The sequence below is a fragment of the Megalobrama amblycephala genome, linkage group LG2, assembly GCF_018812025.1.
Source record: "Megalobrama amblycephala isolate DHTTF-2021 linkage group LG2, ASM1881202v1, whole genome shotgun sequence".
Classification (NCBI taxonomy): domain Eukaryota; kingdom Metazoa; phylum Chordata; class Actinopteri; order Cypriniformes; family Xenocyprididae; genus Megalobrama; species Megalobrama amblycephala.
The window spans coordinates 54,053,347-54,079,155 of record NC_063045.1 but is presented as its reverse complement, the minus strand read 5'-3'; the positions used below and the strand labels follow the sequence as shown (position 1 = coordinate 54,079,155).

The 25,809-nt window shown below is 35.8% G+C and overlaps 1 protein-coding gene across 1 annotated transcript; it reads left to right on the top strand.

The window, feature by feature from the left end:
* The first annotated feature begins 1,508 nt into the window (after window positions 1-1,508).
* Window positions 1,509-24,884, top strand: pcp4a (Purkinje cell protein 4a). Its single transcript, XM_048180943.1, has 3 exons — window positions 1,509-1,662; window positions 21,600-21,648; window positions 24,078-24,884. Exons 1-3 carry the CDS (start codon window positions 1,654-1,656, stop codon window positions 24,209-24,211), a joined length of 192 nt encoding a protein of 63 aa, XP_048036900.1. The 5' UTR covers window positions 1,509-1,653; the 3' UTR covers window positions 24,212-24,884.
* Window positions 24,885-25,809: the final 925 nt, after the last annotated feature.

The following is a 25,809-nucleotide window of genomic DNA, read 5'->3' as shown; positions in this document are numbered from 1 at the left end:
AGAGACTACAATGAGCTTCTTCCTGGGTTGGTGACATCACAAACCCCCAAATTTACATAAACCCCACCCCTGGGAACACGCAACAAAGGGGGCGAGGCCGTGTTGGGCTGCTTTAGAGAAGAGGACGAGTTGTAGTAATAGAGTGTTGTTACCATGCCGTCATTTTATGCCGGACTGCTTCACAACCCTGACAACAACATAGTGTCGGCCCAGATCTGGGCCACACCATGTTGCTGTCTGGGAAACGAGGGTCAATTTACTGCTGGTTTTGCACAAAAGTTTAACGTGACGGCACATGCTAGTCGATGAGTTGAATCAACTCCACAGCAACTACATACATTTATCCACTAACCATTCAGAAACAACTAGATGCATTCTAAAAGTTGTAACTTCTTCCTGAGTCTCTCCATCTGTGTCCGACTCCTTTTGATCAATGTAAGGCTGAACACCGTTATTGACAATCCTCATTTTGGCTGCGTGAGATTCTCCAGCTTTGTTGTTGTTGAGCAACCGAAGTGAGAGCTGTTAAAGCTCCACCCTCTTTTGGAAAGCAGCTCATATGCATTTAAAGGGACACAAAAAATGGCATGTTTTTGCTCACAGCCAAATAATGGGGCAAATTTGACAAGCTATAATAAATGATCTGTGGGGTATTTTGAGCTGAAACTTCACAGACACCTTCTGGGGACACCAGAGACTTATATTACATCTTGCGAAAAGGGGCATAATAGGTCCCTTTAACGACCGTGGTCCTCATCTGGGCAGTCTCAAGGTCTTTTGCTGATGAGGCATCACTCTGCTTCAGTCTTAAATTAGTCTTACATTGATCCAAACTTCATTTATGCCAAGATCCACTGCTGCAGTGAAGCTTTTGCACTGGTGTTCATCTGAATGTGAGTTGAGGGCTGCATGCTGACTCTGTGTCGTGTCTGCACCAAGGTGCACAAAGCACATTTGCTGTCAGATTGTGGAGGGAATACCTTAAAACCATCTAATTTCAAACTGTAATGCAAACTGAAAACATCACACTCGCTTGGTTGTTTCTAAATTATACATAAACCTTATTATTTACTATGTATATTAAGCTGTTTTACCTTGTGGAGACTGCTGCATTCTCCCCTCAAAGATTTCAGGTTTTATCATCCTTTGTTCCTCACAATGAAGGCAAAACCTATATGCATCAAACACATCTTTTTATACAGGCTATATTCCTTTATATCTCTTCAAAATGCAATGAAGGCTGTGCAAGAGCACTTTTAGTGCATTCAAATATCTAGAAGATGCTAAATATGTTGATAGAAATAGCTATAGAATATAACCAATGCGTTTAATGCATTACACACGTGGTCGTAAGTGCATTCCTACGCATCAAAATATGTTGATTATTATATATTCCTATTTCTATAGGAATCCTAAAGGATGCAATGGTGCGCTTCAGTGATTATTCGCGAGATTAAAGTGGTGACATCAGAAGCGTTGACACCGGCAGCTTTCCATTGGTTTAGTGCAAACGTGATGACATGAAAGGGAGTTGGAGCTCCAAGTATAAAACTCCAGCAGGCGCACAAACCCACGCAGCGCGCGGACTGAAGGACTGCATCACTGCTGCTCTTCTGCCGAATCCACCCTTCATCATCACACTTATCATCCAGCATGAGTGAGGTGAGCTTTCCTCATACTATAACCCTCCATGCACGATGCATCACTCTACTGTAATGAGCGAACGAACGGGGTTTCCCTAGGAGGAAATTCTCTTTCAGTGTTGGGGAGAACTGACATTAAGACAAAGCCTTGAACTTGCGTTGATTGCAGTCAGATATTTGCTGAGTTTGAGTGTATTTTTTCTTCACTACAACAACAAAACCGTTTTAAAAACTGAAATACCATTCATTAATCAAAACAACATGCTTAGTATAGCTTAGAAGAGCTAATAGAGCGCGAATATGGTTTTGTTGCAGCTGCGCGCGCTGGCAGATTGTCGAATCAGCATTATCCACGCGATGATTAATGATGCAACAAATGACAGCTGTCAGTTAAGACTCAACTCTAACCTGGGATGACACGGAGATGGTTTAGGGATGATAAGCTACTTGTAAATTTGCTCTCGTGATTTTTAATTCGAATTTAGTATTTTGATGCACCAAATGTCAAGTCGATAATGTTTGCATAAAATATATAAATAGCCTAGGTTTTGCAGTTTGGTGAAAATTTTAATTCTTGCAGTTTTTACTAACAGTGGAGCGAACTCGAATTGTTTAACGTTTTCACACATTTTTCGCCTACCTGACTGGACTCATTTTTGGGCACATGTTTTCTGGATTTATCTTTGAAGAGCTGAATTAAAAACTAATTTGAGTCTAAAAACTAAAACTCGCAGTCGCATATAGCTAGTATGCCCAATTCGTTCGGGTCTTTTTTAATTAATAAATTGAATTAGTTTACAGAATAGGTCTAAAAAAAGATTCGTTCACAAAACGACCTGAATCCTTCTCGAATCAACACTGATTCATTGAGCCGAGAACCGTTTCTTGCGGACATGTCCGACTCGTAATGATCCGGGTTAACAACTCCTTAACTCTTTTGGACTTATTATCCCCATAATTAACATATCCCCCCGTAATTACGTATCGCCATTGACAACAGAAAATCTTTATTTTATAGACATTTATAGCCAATTCGCATAGATCCGTGAACTCAACGACTCGATGAGATAAAAAGCAGCCTCAGTTTTATGAACAGAGTAGAAACATTACATTTATTACAACGTCTAATACGATACAGATAAGGCTATTTAGGTCCTAAATGCTTTCTTGTTTTTTAATATGTGTGTTGGGGACCACGTGATGACGTGATTCGGTTTTACTTTAAGTTTTTCGAATTAGAAATAACCGATTCGGACTTACCACTACTGCCTTGCGCGCACTCGAAATGCCCGAAGCGCGCGCGTCTTGTCTTTGATACTGAGCGCGTGCGTGCGCATAGTGCGCGCCGACCCAATGCAGCAGCAACAGCCGATGAGTAGCCGCTTCCCGCACAGCAGGATCAGGAATGTTATATAAATTATTATTCTGGTCTCTTTTAAAAACATGCCTTAACGTATATTTGCCAAAAGAGCTTAATCAGGCTTGTGGTGAACTGTGCATCATCAAATCAATCTGTTGGCCCATTCAAGCATATTTGTCAGTTAAATGAACAGAGGGAGCACATGGAATCCAGAAATGCTGGATAGAGCAACACAAGCTGGGAACTTCATGCATTTGCTTGTGGAGTATGGGCTTCATACAGCAGTCTTGAATTATTTAAGGTCTTTCCTCGACCAGTTCCAGCTTTCTTACTGAAGAGCCAAATGAAAGGTTTTCAAGGTCTTTTACTGTATTTAAGTATTTACATGCACAGGAAGACTGCAGGAATTCCAGAATGTGGGTGGGAACAAGGAAACAGAATCCTATCTTAAAGGAATAGTTCACCTGAAAATTACAATTCTGTTATAATTTACCTTCGTGATGTTCCAAGTCTGTATAATTGGATTTTTTGTGAAATGTATTTTTATTTTATAAAAAAAATCATATCCTGGCCACTTTCCTTATAACAATTCAAAACTGAAAAAACAATTAAGCTGATAGAACTGGTTAAGCGGATTTAATCTGATCATGTGTCCATATATATATATATATGCATAAATGTAAATTTTGAAATTACGTTTTATTTTTTGGTATCAAACCACCTTGAATTGTTTGTAAGTAAAATTGTTTTCAGTAAAAAGCAGCTTGAATTTCAGTTGCACGAATCAAATGAACCACTTTTATAATATAGTCTCATTTTGGGGTTTGATATTTCCAGTTTCAAGGTGAAAACAAAGTAATACAGATTTTAAATTACACAGGGGTGTGTAAAAAACATAATAATTAGATTGCAAAACAGAACAGCTGTCCTGTTTGCAAGAATCTGTCTGCATTGGAGGGGGAGCATCAGCATTAGTATTATATATTTTTTGGAGTGTAATCTCTTGTGCCTGAAACGGACTCTCTGACACATTTACCTGATTAGGTATCTGAGTCATTCTGTTTAAACAGGGATTTAATACATATGGCCTGAAAATACACAGCACAGAGCGACGAGTTTAGACAAAGAGATCAGGATTAGGCACAATCAGTGGTGACCTCAACTGAAGCAGTATATGGATTGATTGGTGTTTCCGACATTTCTGAGTGGAGAAATCACTTTTTCTCTTTCTGCCTTTCCATTATTCCCAGAAAAGCTACTGCAGTTTATTGGTTAGCAAATCTGTACATTACAAAGCAGAATGAGACCATGGAAATAAATCCAAAAGGTCCAGATTTGGAGGGCAGACCAGAGATTGAAACGCTGTCCACATAGAGATATTAAGCGGATTTGTAGATGACTTCTGTTGCTGTGTAGGATTATGTAACACAGGATGGATTTGTATCTGGACCATAATAGGGGTCGTCTTCTGACATCTGGAATAAAGGCCGGCTTCAAGTGCTCTTGGGAAGTTCTTGCATACGAGTCCAGAAGTCGTAATTGTAGTGTGGAGTGCACTCAAGTGATTTTTTAGCAGTTTCATGTTTTTTTCTGTTGTTTCACCTTACAAAGACAAAGAATTTTTAATGCTAAAGAGGAATCTGCCACTGAGAATCATGGGAAATGTAGTTTTCTCATTTTCAGGTTAATTGAGTTGTGCACTCATCTCCTGAAGTCATTATGACATGGTTAAAATATTAACTTTACTATATAAAACAATATATTTCAGGATATCTAAAGGTTATTGTATTTAGGTCACTGACGAATAAGGTTTTTAAAAGTGTAAAAAACATAATGGAGATATAATTAATTTTGACGTTTTATTAAGTGTGAAAAAATGAGATTGTGTTTTTTTTTTTAATTTTATAATCAATTAACACTGCTTTTGTCATTTTTTACAAGATGGACAAAATTTGTCACCAAAAAAAGTCATTCGGTTTAACCAAAATTTCATTATTACAGAATGACACTTTTGGATATACCGAATGACGGCATTTTCAAACAATGCTAACAGGCTGATATCTGCATAACTAGCTAATTAGCTGGCTAGCAAAAGGACAATCAAACATTTTATATTTAGTACAAGTTTTTAAAATATTACAACATTTTCCATGTTTTATAGCGGTTGTACCGAATGACCTGATGTTTCGGGATATGCGTATGAACAAGTGAAAACATTAATTTTTCAAATCGTTAGTTAGTTACTTTGCTTCATGACAATGTGGTCCTTTGCATGTGTCTGAATGATGTCACATCCTGTCCCATGATATTGAACACATGACTTGATCCAAAATGGTCCCTTTATATTGGTTACTCCGAATGACATCAATGAAATTCATTTTTCCGGACATTTTTTCTCAAAACAAAGCAATGACTTCTGCACATAATTTTAAAACCATTTTGCACTATTTTAATATATGATGTTATAAAATCATGCCAGAATAAAATATAATATACATTTATTGCATTTTAAGATATTTTAATCACAAATGAAATGGCTGTATTGGGCTTTGGATAGTTAAACCAAATGACCTTTTGACACTTTAATCTGAAATCACTTTGAAATCTTTAAAATCCCTTTATATGTAGCAAAATATAATAAAAGAGATCTAGTTGTTCTTCCTTACATACTTTGGATGTCATATCTTTGTTTTTTATTTTTATTAAGGCCTTCGGACAAAAAAAAGACCCGTCACGTCTTTGACCCAGTTAAAGATTTAAAAAATGTTTATTTATAAGCAATATATATGCACAAAAATTAAAATTAAAGATACATTGGATAAATAATAAAACTTAAAAATAATCTTGAGATTTTTTAAGCATGTCATAATGACTTTGAAAGCGTGCTACAAACCGCTACTGCAAACACTGGCCAACTATTTAAATGTTGAGCAGCAAGCTCATTGGCTGCAGATGCAACAGAAACCAATCAGCTTGTGCCGCATAGTTAATGTAATTTTCAGCAGGATTACATTAAGGATCTATCATCCTTCCTACGCCATCTATATATATATATATACACACACACACACAAAACATATATACAAACTTTTTTATAAATTGTTGTTTTGCTAACCAATAAACATTTTTATATCAGTGTATGCACTAGAGTCTTTTGTAAATTGGTGCTCATTCTTTAGAGCGAAAGGTGATCTTACATCACAATCACATCATTTGCATTTTCTGCTATAGCATTAGCGGTAGGGTTGCCGTGAGGATCAAAATAATACTGCAAAACTTTTTGCTTGTTACCATACGCAAAATATCTTGGTTACCCTTGTAAAACAACGTGCTTGATCTATTTGGAGCTACATCTGAACTGAGCAGCTCCATGTGCTGTGGTGAACACAGCTATGAACTTGATGGAGATCAAAAGCAACTTAAGGCCCTCGAGGTGCAAACACTGGATGTAATCAGGCCTGACAATTGATTTTTATACATTACGGCCCAGCGCTTCTGCATCTTCCACGCGGATAAAGAGGAAATGCGCGCTCGACTGTGCGCATGGGGGAACCAGACTGCGCACGCATAAACAACGGCCCCCCAAACGTGCTGCACAATGCGGTCCAGGGCACTGAGTTCTTTTCATTCTGCTTGTTTATGTCTTCATCTTCCTCTCGCCGCATTAAACATCTGACGGCGCGGCACTAGATCTCGAATCCCGCATTGCACGGGAGCAGATTTACGGTTTATTTCCTTGGTCAGTTGCCCTGAGCAGACTCAACAGCAAACTCTCCTGCTGAAGTCTCCTGCAACTCAGCACTGCACTCGTTTCCCTGATGTATCAGCAATGTGTACACAGTATTGAACCGCCTGTCAGAACCTGGAGCCATTATCGGCAGACAGGGATTTGTACTGCTCTCTCCTCAGAAGAGGCTTGGAGTCTGAAGGGTTTGATATTGATTCATGGAAAGCAGCAGCGTTGAAATAGCAGCAAAAGAAAGGATGGTTGGCTGACTGTGTCCGTCTCACCTTTTTGATCCCCAATCTGCCGATTAAAGGTGTCTATAAGTGAATTACATCCACCCTTGGAGAACACTGATGGACAAATATAACCATACAGCATTTCTGAGACAGACGGTCACATGCAAATTTGATATAGTAGCTGACACCAGAAAACAAATTGGCTAGTTCTTAACCCACCTCCCACAAAACAACTCAATCACCAGAGGGGCTGTAACATTTACCACTTGACACCACCTTTTGCTTCTAAACAATAAAGCTAATGACTGAAATCTGTATAAAAAAATAACATATTTAAACATCTTTGAAAATAAATTTTCTCGAGAAGCAAAATTGCATGAGATATTAATCCTATAAAGCCTGGCATATGAAATAATAGTCAGAATATATTTAATATGTGTGTGTGGGTGTGTGTATATATATATAAACCTAATGCTCAAAATAATTAATTGGTTTGAGTATGGCAAACTCAAATTAAACAAATTAGTTAGGCTAGTTAACTTTTATGAGTATTTACAACTTTTTTCTTTTGAGTTCATAAAACTGACACATTTTAAGTAATCTGAATTGTTTTACTGTTTTAAGTTTTATGAACTTGTTTGTTTTTAATTTAGACAAACTTAAATGTACCTTTCTGTTTCCCAGACACTCGAAAGAATGAATGCTATATAATGTCTTATATAATGTTTTTTTGTTGTTGTTGTTGTTGTTAAAGATGTTAAGTGGGGGATTTAGTGTTTAATGCTTTGCTATCCCACTTTAGAAGAGTTTATGTTATTTTTATTTATTTATTTATTTATTTATTTTTTGAGGGGGGTTACCATCATGGTGACGAGTGGAGCATGGGCTTAGTTTGAGAACAGGTATATGATAAATGTCCTATATTGTCATGCTCTTTCAGCAATTGCTATGGTATGCTAATGTTGTATTACCAATTAGCTAGTAGTTAAATTTCCACTACTAAAGATATAAGTTAAAATTACATGATTATTTTAAAGTTAAATGTATGAATTAACTTACTCAAATTTGTCAAGTTAAGAGCAATTAAAATGTATGAGTACAAATTTGAAATCTGCCAGTTCTGCTTACTTAAACTTTGAATTTCTTGACTTAAAAAATTTGATTACCTTACATTTTTTTAGTTTTGCCCACTGGGTTTACAGTATATACAGTATTTTGCAAAAGTCTTAGGCACGTCAGTATTTTCGCCCCCCCAAAAATGGTTTTAAGCCATTTATTTATATCTTTTGTTGTAGTGTGTCAGTAGGAAACATCAGTTCACATTTCCAAACATTCATTTTGTCATTGTAATAATGTAATAATCCAGTGAGATTTTTGAATACACAAGGAGTCTGACAACAGCCGGTGCTCCACACTGAGATCTGATCTCACCATCATCGAATCCGTCTGTGATTACATGAAGAAACTGATGAAACTGAGACAAACCAAATCCAGAAGAACTGTGGCCGTGTCTCCAAGACGCTTCAGAGATCGGATCTTAGTGTGGAGCACCGGCTGTTGTCAGACTCCTTGTGCATTCAAGTACTGTGCTTTTGCACAGTACTGTATATATATATATATATATATATATATATATATATATATATATAAAAATTAAACATGTATGTTTTTTGAGTATCATATTTGATACATCAGGATTTTATGATCCCTATATTATAATATAGGAGTTCAGAGGCCCAAACTGAGCAAAAAATATGCAATTTGGTGCTGTTGCCGATATTAAATGGCCAAACATCAGTCAGCTCTTTATAACAGTGTAGAAGACTACTTACATAAAATGTATTCAAATATCAGTTGACACTCTGTATCTCCCAATATTATTTCTTAGATATTTAAATGCTTAGTTTTATGATCAAAGCTCTAGCTTTTATAAGTCAAAGTGTACAATGACCTGAAGGGAGATGTTTTTAGAATTACACTGGCTTTTTACTTGCTTTTCAGCAAAGTTTTCATCATGTTGATAATTTAGAGGCCTTACACTCTTCCGTACTCCAGGTTGTCTTGTTTTATGCTCAAAAGAAGATTTGATTAATCGTGAAAGCAATTAATCAGTCGTTGCAAAACAAAAAATCTATAGTGTGCACCTGGCTTTAGGGCCCGTTATATGATAGGCTGTATAAATATCTCCCATCATGTCAAATCGTACAGTGTCAGATGTGATCCGTTCCGCTTTGAAGCTCTTGAAATGGTCCCTCTCTACGTCCGCATTATGTCTGAAGCATCACCTGCATCCGCTCTGTGATGAATTACGTCCACTGTAATGTGTCTGCTGTTTATCACAGTCATGTTTGTGATTCACCATCCCCTCAAACCATAATCATTCTGACAACACACACAGATTCCGCTCGGATCCGCGGTAATCCCTCTAAACTGCCAGAGAGAGTCCGACTCTTGCTCTCTGCCCAACCTCACCGGTTGAGCGGTAATCCCTGCAGCCGCTCGAAAAAGGGAAATGTCACTGAACAGGATAGAAAAAGGGGATGAATGAAAGAAGGCATATTAGTGCAAGAGGAGGATTAGATGTGGATAGAGAGAAAATAGACCATTAAAGAGCCCATGAAGAAGATTTTACCCCACACTTCTAGTGTCTGGCTCAAGTCTAAAGCTGCGTTCCAGTCCCTACACAGTGTTCACTGCTTCCTGCACACTAAGCAGGGGATAGAGGTTGACAGAATTTGGTTATCTGGATGAGAAAGTACTTATTACATATAAAAATAATTTAAAAAATGTAAAAATAATTATTTACAATAATATAAACAAATATTGATAATTTTTATATATTTTAATATAATTGTATGAAAATATTTTTTATATAATTATACAAATATTATTATAAAAAATGTTATAAATATTATTAAAACAAAATTGTTTTAATAATATTTATAATTTTTTTTTTAATAATAATATTTATACAGCCTATCATATAATGGGCCCTAAATATATTATAAATGTTTATTTGTAATTTGTAATATATATATATATATATATATATATATATATATATATATATATATAATTTGGATAATTATATATATATAAGAATTATAATAATATTTTCAATATTAATGGATTAAATTAATTTAAAATTACATATAAATTAATTGAATATTATGATTATATTTTATAATAATTTCTAATATTTATTTAAATAATTTATCTCATTAATTTATAATAAAATATATAATGAATTTGCTTACAAATAAACATATTTATAATCTCTTTATTCTAGCTATATATTATTTTTATGATATATGTTATATATTATAAATTACATATAAATTAATTAAATATTATAAATTATTATATTTTATATAAATGTAATTTAAAATAGTATTGAAAATAAAACATTCGGCATACCTGAAATATTTGGTGATAAATGGCTGCTGCAATGTTAATATTTATAAATTTTGTAGATAAATGTTCATGTTAATTAATGGCATTGCTATAGTTATATCCTCAGTTCATCTAAATTAATTAAGTTGAAATAAGTTTTTCTTTTTTTTTTTTAATTTAGACAAACATTTTGTGTAGTCCTGATGCGACATGCAGTGACTGTTTCATAAATTTCCATGTCCACTTCCTGTGAAGTGTGATATTGATGTACACTTGTACCCGTTGGTGTGCCACGATTTGAAGTTTCTCATAAGATGGCTGATAAGGCGATTGTAGTGTACAAACTGTTTGTTCAGGGTGCAAGAATCTGTGCAGTCTGCTGCGTGAAGGGTGGCCGGGGGGTGGGGGGGGGATGGGGATTGGTGTTTCACGTGTTGGGGCAGAAGGAAATACCCCTGCAGTGTGTCCTCCTCTTATGTGGGGAAAGGGAGGCGCGTGGTGGGAGGCGCCTGGAGGTAGAGGCTGCTGTCACCGCTAATGTCGCTAAATATTTGATGAGGAGTCCATGCACTCGCCGTCATTAGTCTTGCTTGGATTATCTCAGCAGGAAAAATAGATTCCATTATCACAAAATTCATGTAAGGTGGAAAAGAAAGTAAGCTAATGAAACAGGATGTACATGTAACAATATGGCCAGTAAAAGCAGCTGTCAATCATTTGTACTCATTTCCTCAAGTGTGATTCGCAATTCACCTGTCTTTTCCAGTGTTTTCTCCCTGATTTATTGTTCTCATTCTCTTTTCCCCATCGTAATGTTTATTTATTAGGCTTTCTGGAACAGTGTGTTACCTCAGCGCTAGTGAGATTCCTGGAGATAATATTGTAAATCACACAAACTCTTCTGCATATCGTGCAGCATATTATTTTAGTTGAGTCATAAATAGCGCTCAGACGACACCAGAGTGAAACACCCAGATATATGCGTTCATATCTATATGCAAATTTGATCCAGCACAAGAAAAACTGACCTTTTTGATAGTTAGTCAATGAATTGACTTTAAAAGTGATATATGGGCATCTAATCAAATTATCCAAAAGGAATATATCAGATGTATGATGTTCAACTATTGTATTTATGTTCACTTGGGGACCAATAAATTGATCAAATTGTGTCATTACTATAATTGTTCAACATACGTTTTATTTTTAGAGGATTCCTATCTAATTAGCAGTTAGCCATTAGCAACTACATTTAACAATCCTACATGCATTCCTTTTGGCTTTTTTACTGCATTTGATTATAAATACGATGAAATACAAGAAGTTTCTGTACCAAAAAAATCCTTATTTAACCGTTAGCAATTAGCGGTTAGCAATCCTGTACTCTCCTGTACTCAATTGATTAAATATTTTTGACTGCATTTAATATGAATGCTTGAATACAAGAAGTTTCTGTATCAAAAAAATCCTTATTTAACCGTTAGCAATTAGCGGTTAGCAATCCTGTAGTCAGTTTATTAAATATTTTTGACTGCATTTAATACGAATGCTATGGAACACAAGAAGTTTCTGTGCCAAAAATAAGTTGGGAACCGTTCCAGCAGTGAAATAATAATTTCATCAGCATGTGGTTTCACACATTCATCGGTTCAGTATTTACGTCCTGCAGTGTTTTCTGGTGGTGAGGCACTCAAATACAAAGCCACCATTTGAGCCGTTTAATACAAGACATTTCTGTGCCAAAAAATCCTTATTTAACCATTAGAAATTAGCGGCTACCAATCCTGTAGTCAGTTCATTAAATATTTTTGACTGCATTTTATATGAATGCTATGGAATACAAGAAGTTTCTTTGCCAAAAATCCTTATTTAACCATTAGCAATTAGGGGCTAACAATCCTTTTCTCAATTTATTACATATTTTTGACTGAATTTAATATGAATGCTATGGAATACAAGATGTTTGTGCCAAAAAAAAAGAAGCTTTTTTAACCATTAGCAATTAACAGTTAGCGGCTAGCAATCTTGTACTCAATTTATTAAATATTTTTGACTGCATTTAATATGAATGCTATGGAATACATATAGTTTCTGTGTCAAAAATCCTTATTTAACCACTAGCAATTAGCGGTTAGCAATCCTGTAGTCAGTTTATTAAATATTTTTGACTGCATTTAATACGAATGCTATGGAACACAAGAAGTTTCTGTGCCAAAAATCCTTATTTAACCATTAGCAATTAGGGGCTAACAATCCTTTTCTCAATTTATTACATATTTTTGACTGAATTTAATATGAATGCTATGGAATACAAGATGTTTGTGCCAAAAACAAAAAAAGCTTTTTTAACCATTAGCAATTAACAGTTAGCGGATAGCAATCGTCTACTCAATTTATTACATATTTTTGACTGAATTTAACATGAATACTATGTAATACAAGACTTTTGTGCCAAAAAAAAGCTTATTTAATCATTAGCAATTAACAATTAGCAGTTAGCGGCTAGCAATCTTGTACTCGATTTATTAAATATTTTTGACTGCATTTAATATGAATGCTATGGAATACAAATAGTTTCTGTGCCAAAAATCTTTATTTAACCGTTAGCAATTAGCGGTTAGTAATCCTGTAGTCAGTTTATTAAATATTTTTGACTGCATTTAATACGAATGCTATGGAACACAAGAAGTTTCTGTGCCAAAAATAAGTTGGGAACCGTTCCAGCAGTGAAATAATCATTTCATCAGCATGTGGTTTCACACATTCATCAGTTCAGTATTTACGTCCTGCAGTGTTTTCTGGTGGTGAGGCACTCAAATACAAAGCCACCGTTTGAGCTCCCATCCTCCAGCCTGCTTCCTACATTCAGTCGAGCATCTGTTAGCCTTCAAATATGACGCATTGGATCCGAGTTTTTTTTCCCCTCTTTAGCCGTCTGTGTCCTAGTTGTGTGTTTCTCCCTTAAATTCTTAATAGACGTTAGAGAACAGCATGGAAGCCTTTCCAAGATCTCGAGCTGCCAAATGAATCAAAAATAGCTCTCCAAATGGCTTCGAATAAAAAGACAGAATACAGTATTTATTTATTTATTTATTTATAATCTAAATTCCTCCGTCGCTTAACACTGCAGGAATTTGGGAGAGGTGTAAAATTTGGTGTTTTTTTGAGTGTGAATCTTTAGTAGGGGGTGTTTAATTAGCATTTTTATAGGCACAACTATCAGCTGCATGATTTGTACTGAAAAAAGCTTTATGGAAATCACAAGAATGTCCATAAATCACCTTTGAGGAGGAAGCTGTCAGCGTTCGGTTCAACGATCGTCTGTAAATGGGGTTTAAAATGCATTTCTATTAATTAGTGAATCCAGCTGTCAGAGCGAGTAGATATAAATGAGGTTCTTCATTAGCGTCGCAGCAGTGCTGCTCAAACTGTGAGGAGCAGGATGCTGTCGTGGCGTCGGGTGGCAGTGCCAAGCGCTGCTCTGAAGGGCACTGGTGTGCTGAGCTCAGGGCGTCTCTGTGGCATCAAGTTCAATTCACTGCAAAGCCTGCTTCTGCAGTGTGTTTGCGTAAGCCAGCGAGCCCAGGATGCTTTGCAACACCCGAGTCCTGCTAGACAGATGATTTATTTGCTACTAATGACATTTAAAGCCAAGTAATTTATTTATTTATTCATATTTCTGTTTTTGTTTTGTTTATGCATGCCGCTGTTCTCCTCATCCGCTTTGGTTCTGAGCATGTTTGTCTGTGGAGAAGCAGCAAGCATCCTGTTCTCTTAAAATTGTAATTGCCCCGTGCTGTACACATGGGTTTCATTGCCAATCCTTGCTTCACGGCAGCTAATAAAGTTTATGATTACAATCATCGTTTTCATGATTGTTCATAATGAACACACAATATGGGGGAGGCATATGGTGGAGGTAGAGCGAGAGAGAGAGAGAACGAGGAGGCTGAAAACTTCACCTCTCTGTTCGCCACTTCCAAATGGAACCGGTGTTTATGCATTAACTAATTATTTCCTGCAGTCATTCTCTCATTAACGTGATTTTGTGCCCCTGCTTTTCTTTCGGATAACTATAATTGTCGTTTGTATTGTAGGACTGCAGAGGTGAGCCTGGCAGTATTGCATCTTGATCCAGGGTTCATTTGAGGTCCTCCTCAAGCTGTTCATTTGTTGTTAAAGCCTTTGATCAGAGAAAGAAACACTAAATTATTTTAGATGTTTCGCTGTTAAGGTCCAAAATATTGGACAGCAGGAGTTAAGATGCATTTCGTTCAACTCATAAAGTCAGAATTTACAGGCTAGAAATGTGGTGGTAACTAACCTTAAAGGTGCCCTAGAATTAAAAATTGAATTTATCTTGGCATAGTTAAATAACAAGAGTTCAGTACATGGAAATGACATACAGTGAGTCTCAAACACCGTTGTTTCCTCCTTCTTATATAAATCTCATTTTTTTAAAAGACCTCCGAAGAACAGGTGAATCTCAACATAACACTGACTGTTACATAACAGTCAGGATCATTAATATGTACGCCCCCAATATTTGCATATGCCAGCCCATGTTCAAGCATTAGACAAGGGCAGGACGTCTAGATGTGCACAGCTGAATCATCAGACTAGGTAAGCAAGCAAGTACAACAGCGAAAAATGGCAGATGGAGCAATAATAACTGACATGATCCATGATTACATGATATTTTTAGTGATATTTGTAAATTGTCTTTCTAAATGTTTTGTTAGCATATTGCTAATGTACTGTTAAATGTGGTTAAAGTTACCATCGTTTCTTACTGTATTCACGGAGACAAGACTGTCGTTATTTTCATTTTTTAAACACTTGCAGTCTGTATAATTCATAAACACAACTTCATTCTTTATAAATCTCTCCAACAGTGTGTAATGTTAGCTTTAGCCACAGAGCATACTATCAAACTCATTCAGAATCAAATGTAAACATCCAAATAAATACCATACTTACGCGATTAGACATGCTGCATGACGAACACTTTGTAAAGATCCATTTTGAGGGTTATATTAGTTGTGTGAACTTTGTTTATGCTGTTAAAGGCAAGCGCGAGCTCCGTGGGCGGGGAGCGTGAGCATTTAAAGGGGCCGCAGCCTAAATCGGCTCATATTTAATGATGCCCCAAAATAGGCAGGTAAAAAAATTTATAAAAAAAATCTATGGGGTATTTTGAGCTGAAACTTCACAGACACATTCAGGGGACACCTTAGACTTATATTACATCTTTTAAAAAGATGTTCTACGGCACCTTTAAAATTCAAGAGTTACCTTCAAATATTTATGCCATTAAACTGACACGTTATTTTTCATGTATCTAGTTATAAATATATCAGCAGTTTAACTTATTTTAACTATCTTGTGCAGCAAGATTGCCTTTAGAACATGCTTGTGCATTAGCTCAATTTGAGCTAAATGAGCAAAATGTATGATACCATTGTTGAATTATTGCTAAAATATGATATCGAAACCAGTGTTATTGTTAAAGGTGCAGTGTGTCAATTTTAGCAGCATCTAGTGGTGAGGTTGCGAACTGCAACTAACAGCGCACACCCCTCGCACCCCTCCCTTTCGGAGAAGCTACGGTGGCCGTCTAGGCCGACATGTCATCGTCTGAGAGTAGCTTGTGTGAAGCAATGAGGTTTCTTCTTATTTCTAACAAAGAACGGTCTCTGCTTCTAATAAACCAGACGACTACTACTACTACTACTACTACTACTTCATGCGTATTCAACGTAGTGACGATGCAAGCTGCCTCTAAAAACACAAACGATTTAGAAGAAGAACAACATAGTGATGAAACATGCTCTGTAGAGTGTTTGTCCGTTTAAGGCTGCTGTAGAAACTGTGATTTTGCCAAGACATGTTCCTGGATCAACAAAATATGTTTGTTGATCTGTTGACTAACAGATTCTGTTGACTAACAGATTTCTATAATTTAAAATGCCCTATTATGCTTTTCGGATATTACCTTTTATGTAGTGTGTAATATAGCTGTTTGTGAATGTAAAAGATCTGCAAATTTTCAAAGATCAAAGTTTATGACAAATGGAGTTATTGTCTCCCAAATTAAGGAAATGATTCTGCCTGAAATGAGCCATTAATTTTTATTTTTAAGTTTTATTTCCTGCACAACCCTATGTAGGTTTTAACAAATTTGCATAATGTCCACCTATGGTCTTCATTGGCTGCCCGCGAACAATGACGCCATTGTTACTGTTCGTATCACTGCATATCAAGTGCTGAGAAAATCTCCAGAGCTGAAATTCAGATATGGTTAAGATATGGCCGTTTTGTTTCTGACACGTGCTATAAGCGGTAGACCAATCACAACAGACTGGGCCATCTGACCAATCAGAGCAGAGCAGGCTCTCTGAAAGGAGGGGTTAAGAGAGACTGAATCCTTGATCGAACCGTTTCAGACACTGAGAAAAGAGGTGATGCTGCAATGTACATTATGAGAAAATAAAAGATTTTTGACATTTTATTCATGTACATCTATTGCAGGAGACCTCCAAAACAAAATTAGGAACCTTTAAAATAGCATAATAGGGGAACTTTAAGTAAATTGTCACCTGCATAGAAAATAGCTGGTCGCAGAGTGAACTGACTGGCCTTAAAGGGAGATGTCCATCTAATTAGATAAATAAATTGAATAAAATCTCTCTCTCACCCGTGTTTGACCACACTCAGACTCGCATCTTCACATGCCACACAACTGACTGACACTTCACTCCAATTAATGCATTTGTTTGTGCCTCCCTGGAGCTCAATGCAATAATCCAAGTTTAATGGCATTAGCTCTGAGGCTGTGTGGTTTGAGACTGTCAGGACAGAGGGATGTAACCGTGGTGATATTGATGCTGCCGGAGAATGTCTCCCTCTGCTCCTCACTCTAGAGTTTCCTCACATAAACAGGATTAGAAACGGGAACGCGTTCCTCTGCAGTGAGGAGATTTCCCTCATTTCACCCCTTTCCAAGCAGAAAAAGAACCGGGATGGGTGTCTCACTGTGGGTTTGCACCTACAGCGAGGATAGAATTGTGTTGGAAAATGAAAAGTATTGGAGCAAAATTTAAAAAGCCCAGAAAAGCATTAATTCATCTTGGTCTTTATATAACATCCAGGTATGCCATGATAAAGTGATAAAAAAGTCCTTCCTTCCTATTATGCTTTTTTTTCAGATATTATCTTTCATGTAATATAGCTGTTTGTGAATGTAAAAGGTCTGCAAAATTTCAAAGTGCACAATAAATAAATAAAGAAAGAAGCGATTCTGAACTGCCTCAAAAAAAGTCAGGTTGTCAGAAATTCCAGTCTTACTTCCTGCACAAACCTATCTAGTTTTTTTAAACAAATTTGCATAATGCCAGCCTATGGTCTTCATTAGCTGCCCCTCGAACAATGTCTACTTTGTCCACTGTAGGGCTGCGTTTAAGTCCACTTTTTTATGCCCTTCCCACGCTAACTTCCCTTCGTCTTGTTCACTCGGCTGTACATCATTGCCTACATTGCATAAGTGCCCACTACTGGCGGAACCCTTGCATGTGATTAAAGGGAACACCCTAACCTCTTGATCACTTGGAATCTGATATGGAGCTGATTTATTATTTATAGTTTTATTTTTCTTATAAATTTGTTTACACAGCATTCTTTTGGCTGGTACATATGCTTGGGCTGTTAAACAATTAAAGGTGCCCTAGAATTAAAAATGGAATTTTCCTCGCCATAGTTAAATAACAAGAGTTCAGTACATGGAAATGACATACAGTGAGTCTCAAACTCCATTGTTTCCTCCTTCTTATATAAATCTCATTTGTTTAAAAGACCTCCGAAGAACAGGCGAATCTCAACATAACACCGACTGTTACGTAACAGTCGGGATCATTAACATGTACGCCCCCAATATTTGCATATGCCAGATCATGTTCAAGGCATTACACAAGGGCAGCCAGTATTAATGTCTGGATCTGTGCACAGCTGAATCATCAGACTAGGTAAGCAAGCAAGAACAATAGTGAAAAATGGCAGATGGATCAATAATAACTGACATGATTCATGATTTCATGATATTTTTAGTGATATTTGTAAATTGTCTTTCTAAATGTTTCGTTAGCATGTTGCTAATGTACTGTTAAATGTGGTTTACAGAATCAAATGTAAACATCCAAATAAACACTGTACTTACGCGATTAGACATGCTGCATGACGAACATTTTGTAAAGATCCATTTGAGGGTTATATTAGCTGTGTGAACTTTTTTTATGCTGTTCAAGGCAAGCCTGAATCGGTGCATAGTTAATGATGCCCCAAAATAGGCAGTTAAAAAAATTAATTAAAAAAAATCTATGGGGTATTTTGAGCTGAAACTTCACAGACACATTCAGGGGACACCTTAGACTTATATTACATCTTGTAAAAAAGCGTTTGATGGCACCTTTAAATATAAACAAATATTGAATAAAAATATATTTATATAAAATATAAAAACTGTGTAAAAAAGCAGTCAGCTTAAGGTAACTTGTATTAAATGTGGTTAAATGTCAAAATAACTCCAATATCATACAGTAGAGTTTGTGTGGGTTGGGGGTAAATTAAAGGGTTAGTTCACACAAAAATGAAAATTCAGTCATTAATTACTCACCCTCATGTCGTTCCACACCCGTAAGAACACAAATTAAGATATTTTTGATAAAATCCGATGGCTCAGTGAGGCCTGCATTGACAGCAAGTTAATTTGCACTTTCAGTGCCCAGAAAGGTACTAAAAATATATTTAAAACAGTTCATGTGACTACAGTGCTTCAACCTTAATGTTATGAAGCAACGAAAATACGACTTTATTAAACAATATCTAGTGATGGGTGATTTTAAAACACTGTTTCATGAAGCTTCGAAGCTTTACGAATCTTTTGTTTCGAATCAGTGGTTCGGAGTGCCAAAATCACATGATTTCAGTAAACAAGGCTTCGTTACGTCCTGTGTTTCGAAATTTTAATAGTTCATGTGTCAGTTTGATTCGTAAAAGAGAGATTCGTAAAACTCTGAAGCTTCATGAAGCTTCATGCCCATCACTAGATATTGTTGAATAAAGTCGCTATTTTGTTTTGTTTTTGTCGCACAAAAAGTATTCTCGTCACTTTATAATATTAAGGTTGAACCACTGTAGTCACATGAACTGTTTTAAATATGTTTTTAGTACCTTTCTGGGCATTGAAAAAGAAAAAGATCTTGCAGGCATCACTGAGCCATCAGATTTTATCAAAAAGATCTTAACATGTGTTCCAAACATGAACGATTATGGGTGTGGAACGACATGAGGGTGAGTAATTAATGACAGAATTTTCATTTTTGGTTGAACTAACCCTTTAAGCGCAACCTGCTGTGACATCACAATCATCATCACCTGCCTGAAGTGTACGTATTCAGTCCCTCAGTCAAAATCGAGAGTTCGAGGGTCTGTTCGAATAATCTTCCCTCGTCCACTTGACGAAGTTGTACACACTTCAATGGGGATTCCCTCGAGGGGAAGTGCTTAGGGAAGTTCTTGAGTATATGTCTAAAAATGGAGTTAAATGCAGCCTAGCTGTAGCTGAGGCCTGGAAGAGTTTGGTTCGTGTTGTCGACATGTCGAGAAAACACTGTGCTGCAAATCTACTTTGCATGAACTTTAAAAGGATGAGAACACGGGCTCAAATTGACACTGTAAACTGACGGCATCTTTATTGTTTGTATCACTGTGTATCAAGGGCTGAGGAAGCCTCCAGAGCTGAAATTCAGATATGTTTTGTTTCTGACACGCACTGTAAGCGGTAGACCAATCACAACTGGCTGGGTCATCAGACCAATCAGAGAGGAGTAGACTCTTGGAAAGGCGGAGTTTAAAGAGACAGATTCCTTTATCAAACTGTTTATACACTGTGAGAGGTGATGCTTCAATGTAAATTATGAGAAAATTAAAGTATTTTTTGACCTTGGATGCATGTAAACCTATTAAAACAAAATTAGTAGCCTTTAAAATAACATAATTGGGGCACTTTAAACATCAAGATTTTCCTGATTGGCTGCGATTGTGTAACTTTGCGCAGTGATCACGTGCTGTATATGCTGTTCAAAAAAAAGGTGTAGAAACAGTTTTCACTTAGAAATGGCTAGTAAATTTCACAAACAATTACAAAGAAATGGCAAGTAACACTGAATTAAACATGAAGCACATACTCCAATTATCTTTGTTTTAATAACTACATATGAAAAAATTGCTAATGATTTGTTGAAGATTATATTTAATAGTGTTATTAAATTATTAGTGCTTTTAAAAATGAACTTTATGTCAAAAGTAATTAAATCAAGCGCAATTAAATATCCATTATCCACATCATGTTAATCATTCTGAATGCCTGCATTCCTTATCTGATTGTTATTTCCAGAACTTTCCTCCTGATTGGGACTTTAGACTCACACTTTAGCATCTATTTAATTTCTCAAGCTTTTGAAGCTGTGCGCTCAACTCTCTGCACTGTATGACATTTCAAATGACTGTAATTTATGCAGCAGCGCCCTTCACCATCCCCACAACAGCCACAAACTATACGCTACATCATCCAGCAGGACGACTTCTTTGCGTCGCCTCCTAAATGCAAAGCAATAACCGAGCGGTTTGTATCAGAAGCTTTGGCAACTCCGGCAACGTGAAGAGCTCACAGATTTTCCCCTGCCAAACATTCTTATGCAAATTCTACACGTTTATCAGAGGCTGTAAGACAAAGATAGAACTGAACGCAAGAGGATTGATTGAGGTAGAAGGAGACTGAGGAAAAGAGAGAGAGAGACTAATATGATTAAATTGTGCCAGTGTGTGTATGTGTGTGAAATAATCCTTCTGCATATAATGACACGCTTTCCACTGTAACTAGATCCATACAGAATGCCATCAGCAGAAAACGAGCAGCGCGCACACACACACACACACTGAAGAAGATTGCTTTAGCGTCAGAGCATCAAAGCTCTTCTGAAGTGTTTGAAATTCATTGTACACACCGACTTATTAATTCAGGATGTGAAGGACCAAATTGTGATCAGCTAATGAGACAGAAAACTGACATCTTCAATGCCTGTCTCATCATTCTTTGGCTATATAGGTTTTTTTTGTTTGTTTTAGGGATGTTTCTGAAGGTATCCACACATATTAATCTCAGTTCTATTTTTGTTTGTTTACAGCGACAAGAATCCGGATCTGCTGGAAACATCAAGCCCTCAGGTGGACAAGGTATAGTGTCACTCATTACTCCATACTTGAATTGTGCATGTCTGGATAAAATCATGACTGTTTTGCAAGTCTGCATTTGTTTCTCTTTCTCTCTCTTACACAGTGTAAATAATATTTGTAGAGAAAGCAATATAACTGTATGTTTGAAGGTAAGTGTAGATACATGGTCATTTAATAGAGTGCAATTAATGCAATAGATCTCACAAAAATGAAATTGTCATAATTTACCATCATGCCGTTTTAAACCAAATTACTTTATTTATTAAATATTACGGTAAAACATTCCATTAGTTAACATTTGTTCCATTAGTTAAGATTCAATTACTTGCATTAGCTAACAATGAGCAATATATTTGTTACAATATTTATTAATCTTACTTAATACTAAGTCTATTAAATTTTGCATGTACTTTTCATTGTTAATTCATGTTAACTAATGTTATTGTAACACTTATTGTAAAGTGTTACCAATATTATTTTGAAAGAAATTCACATCACTGCAGCTTTGTATGAGGAATAGAATAAACATTTTAAAGTTATTACTAAAAATGCAAAAGAACAAAGTGAATATGCTACAAAATCTCCTTTTTGAATTTAGAAAGTTATATGAGTTTGGAACAAAATGGTGAGTAAATGGTGACAGAATGTTGCTTTTTAGATGAACTACTTTTTTAATAATCTTTTCATTTCATACACTCATAGAAAAAAAGGTTCATTGAGGTTCTATATAGATGTCACATGGTTTTGGGGTTTATTTCATGTTTATAGTTTCATGTCTCTTATTTGGTAAATAGTCATAGTCATGTTAGCTTGGCGGCCATCTTGGTTGAAGACACAGGCATGGCGGCCATCTTGGCTGATTACTCTTTACCAAATAAAAGACATGAAACTACACTGTAGAAAATTATTTTCATGATTTGTTATCACAATATTTTTTCTTTTGTCAAATCAACTTAGATAATTAATGTGGTTCAGATAACATAGTATTTTGAGTTTCTGTTGATTAAATCAATCCCTTTCATCGTATTAACTCAAATTTTTAAAATGGTAACACTTTATTTTACAGTGCCGTAGTTACACGTTACAGTAATAACAGTGATAATTATACATAATTGCAAGTAACTAACCCTAAACTAAACCCTAACCCTAACTGAAACTCTATTGTATGTACATGTAGTTAATTAATAGTACTCAGAACTTATTTGAGTAATTACAATGTAACTGCGGCACTGTAAAATAAATTGTAACCTTTAATTTCAATGGACTCAAAATTTTACACTCAAAAAAATGATTTTTTGATGCTGTTCACTTTATGTAAACAACTTATTTTGATTCAACACCATTGTATTAGGTTTCTGGTTCAAATTTAATTGCTTCATGTTAATTTGACTTAAAACAATTACTTTTTGACTTAACTTGATGTTTTCATATTAAAATAACATGTTTCAATCAAGTAAACTCAACCAGGACTCAATCAAACAAGACTTTCACAACCCATCATGCTTTGCAAAGGGGCTGATCTAGGAGTGTAAATGTTGAAATAAACTGTTATTTTAAGCAGTTTTTAGCAACATGAGAAAATGGAGAGACTTTTTAATGTTTACTGTTCTATTATGTTGGTATTTAAAAGTTTCTGTTATGTTAATAGTTTTGGGGTTACCATCGTGGTGAAGTGTAGAACATGTGCTTGGGTTGAGGACCTGCTAACAACAATTAAAGTTGTTTTAATAATAAAAACAACTGTTTTGGGCATGCCATAAAGGGAATATACCCATCTTCTGGCTAACGCCTAACAAAAAGAGACTTTGCAGAGTGAAGATTTTGTAAAAGTTGTGAAAATGGTTCTTGAATGTGTCCAATGTGTCTTGAATGCTAAAATTAAGTTAACTTTATGTGCAAATTTTATTTCAACAAACAGAAAAATTAAGTAGTTTGTACAAAGACTAGTCTTGTTAGATCTACGTAATAAAATTATGCAAAAGAATTCATTATATTTTTTAAGTAAATCAAGCATATAATTTTTATCAGTGAGGCAGGTAACTTACTTTTTCAAGTTTAACCAACAATTCTTTTTTACAGTGTATAAACATGAAACAAAGCTAATATGTCTGAAATTATTGCAAAATTGTTTCATGTTTAACAGGTTATTTAAAAACAAATAAATTTTTTCTAGTTTACGAGCTGTTTAATCATAAAATTTAAAGTAAAAATGAATTAAAACAAAATTAATAAATTCAAACTCCATGATGGAAGTCTCTATATATGAAGCACTGACAGAACCCTTTAAACTTCTAAATGGAACCTTTTCTTCTAAGAGTGAGAGCACAAAGGTATGAAGTAGAATCAAGCCTGATTGCAGAACTGCAGTAATAGAAAGGCAGTGCATTGTGCACAATATCAGCCCAATACACAATGTTTCATTCCCACAGACCCATCCAAGAAGGAAGTCCCTGCTGAGGACATTGACATCGACATGGGCGCCCCCGAGACGGAGAAGGCTGCAGTCGCCATCCAATCGCAGTTCAGAAAGTTCCAGAAGAAGAAGCAGACGGTGAAATCATAATCACGCCCATGTAGGGCGTCCCTGGCCCCCGTGGGCCCAACGCCACCATTAGGGCAGGGAGTTGCATGTCAGATAAACGGCACTGTTCTCGGGTGGGGGGTCATGGGTTGGTTTGGTTGGGTTGGGTTGGGGTGGGGGCAGATGAGAGGTGAAGAGGCAATTTGCCTTTTGCCATCATCTGTCAGGAATAAAATGTGATATTTTGGTTCCCCCTAGTACATAGATTTTTTTCAATAAATTTCTCTTTCCTTTTAAAATACTTTTGTTATTTTTTGATAAATATGAACTGACTTGTCACCTTTAACATCAAGGTGTTTGAAAACATCCATCTTAAAGTGTTAAGCACTTCTGTGATAGTTTTTCCTGTGTTTTAAGATCAAAAATCACAGGTATTTAATGCCAAACGATCGAAAATGTTGCTCAAGGAAAACATCCTGTACGGCATCTAAAACTAAAATCATAAAGATTCAAACAGCCTTATTCAGTCTTTCACCTCTGTTGTTGTTGTTGTTGTTTTTTTCCGTCTGCATAGATGAACTGATATTGTGTTTGTGATGTGTCATTATCATCTTAACCAAGTCAATGTTTTGTCAACAGTGTATTTTAATATTCCTGACACCAAATAGTTGGAAATAATCATATGTGAACTGAATAAATATTAGGATGACTTCAACGATTGATTGATTGATTATTTCAACATATTATTAATACCATCTATGTTTATTTCAACACTGCAAGCAACATTTGCCAACAATTAGCGGTGTATCGCCAAACGCTCGCTGTACGGTCACATTTGTCGTGCACAGTTTCACTGATGAGCATATGGAAGCCTTTTTCTGCCACATAAGAAAAAAAATCATGCTTTGGTAAATCATAATTATGACATACTAACAGTGTTGAACTTGATTTACGGTTGGATAATCCGCTAAGACTAGTCTTACAAGTTAGTCATCCAATTTTTGGATGTAACATCCTGTTCCATAACAAAAACATAGATTGGCCCAATTTGATACTGAAAAGTAAGACTGACTGTCCCTTGACTAACTGCTAGCTTAGTTTAGTTTATTAATTTATAAAGAACATTTAAAAACAACAGAAGTTGAAACCAAAGAACAAACTTAAAACATAATAAAACATCTGAAAATTAATTGGACAAATGAAAATGTTTGCACCCTCAAACAGAATTAAAACAAAGAATAAAAATATGCCTTCAAAGCGAATTTAAACATAAAAATTGAAGGGAAGATCTTATGTGATAGGGAAGACTATTCCAGAGTCTTTAGTTTTAAAATGTGAACGAGGGACTGAGAGGAGAAATTGATTTGATGACCGAAGAGATCTAGAGGTAGTATGTGGGGTAAGGAGATTACAAATATACTCGGAGAACATCCATGTAGAGCATTAAAAACAAGAAGCAGAATCTTAAAATCAAGGCAAGTATAGGAGTAATACTGTATGTGCATGTTTTCTAGTGCCAGTTAGTAATCTGGCTGCCGCATTTTGCACCAATTGCAGACGTTCCAAAGATGATTTAGGCAAACCCAGATAAAGTGAATTACAATAATCTAACCTTGATGTGATAAAAGCATGAATTGCAG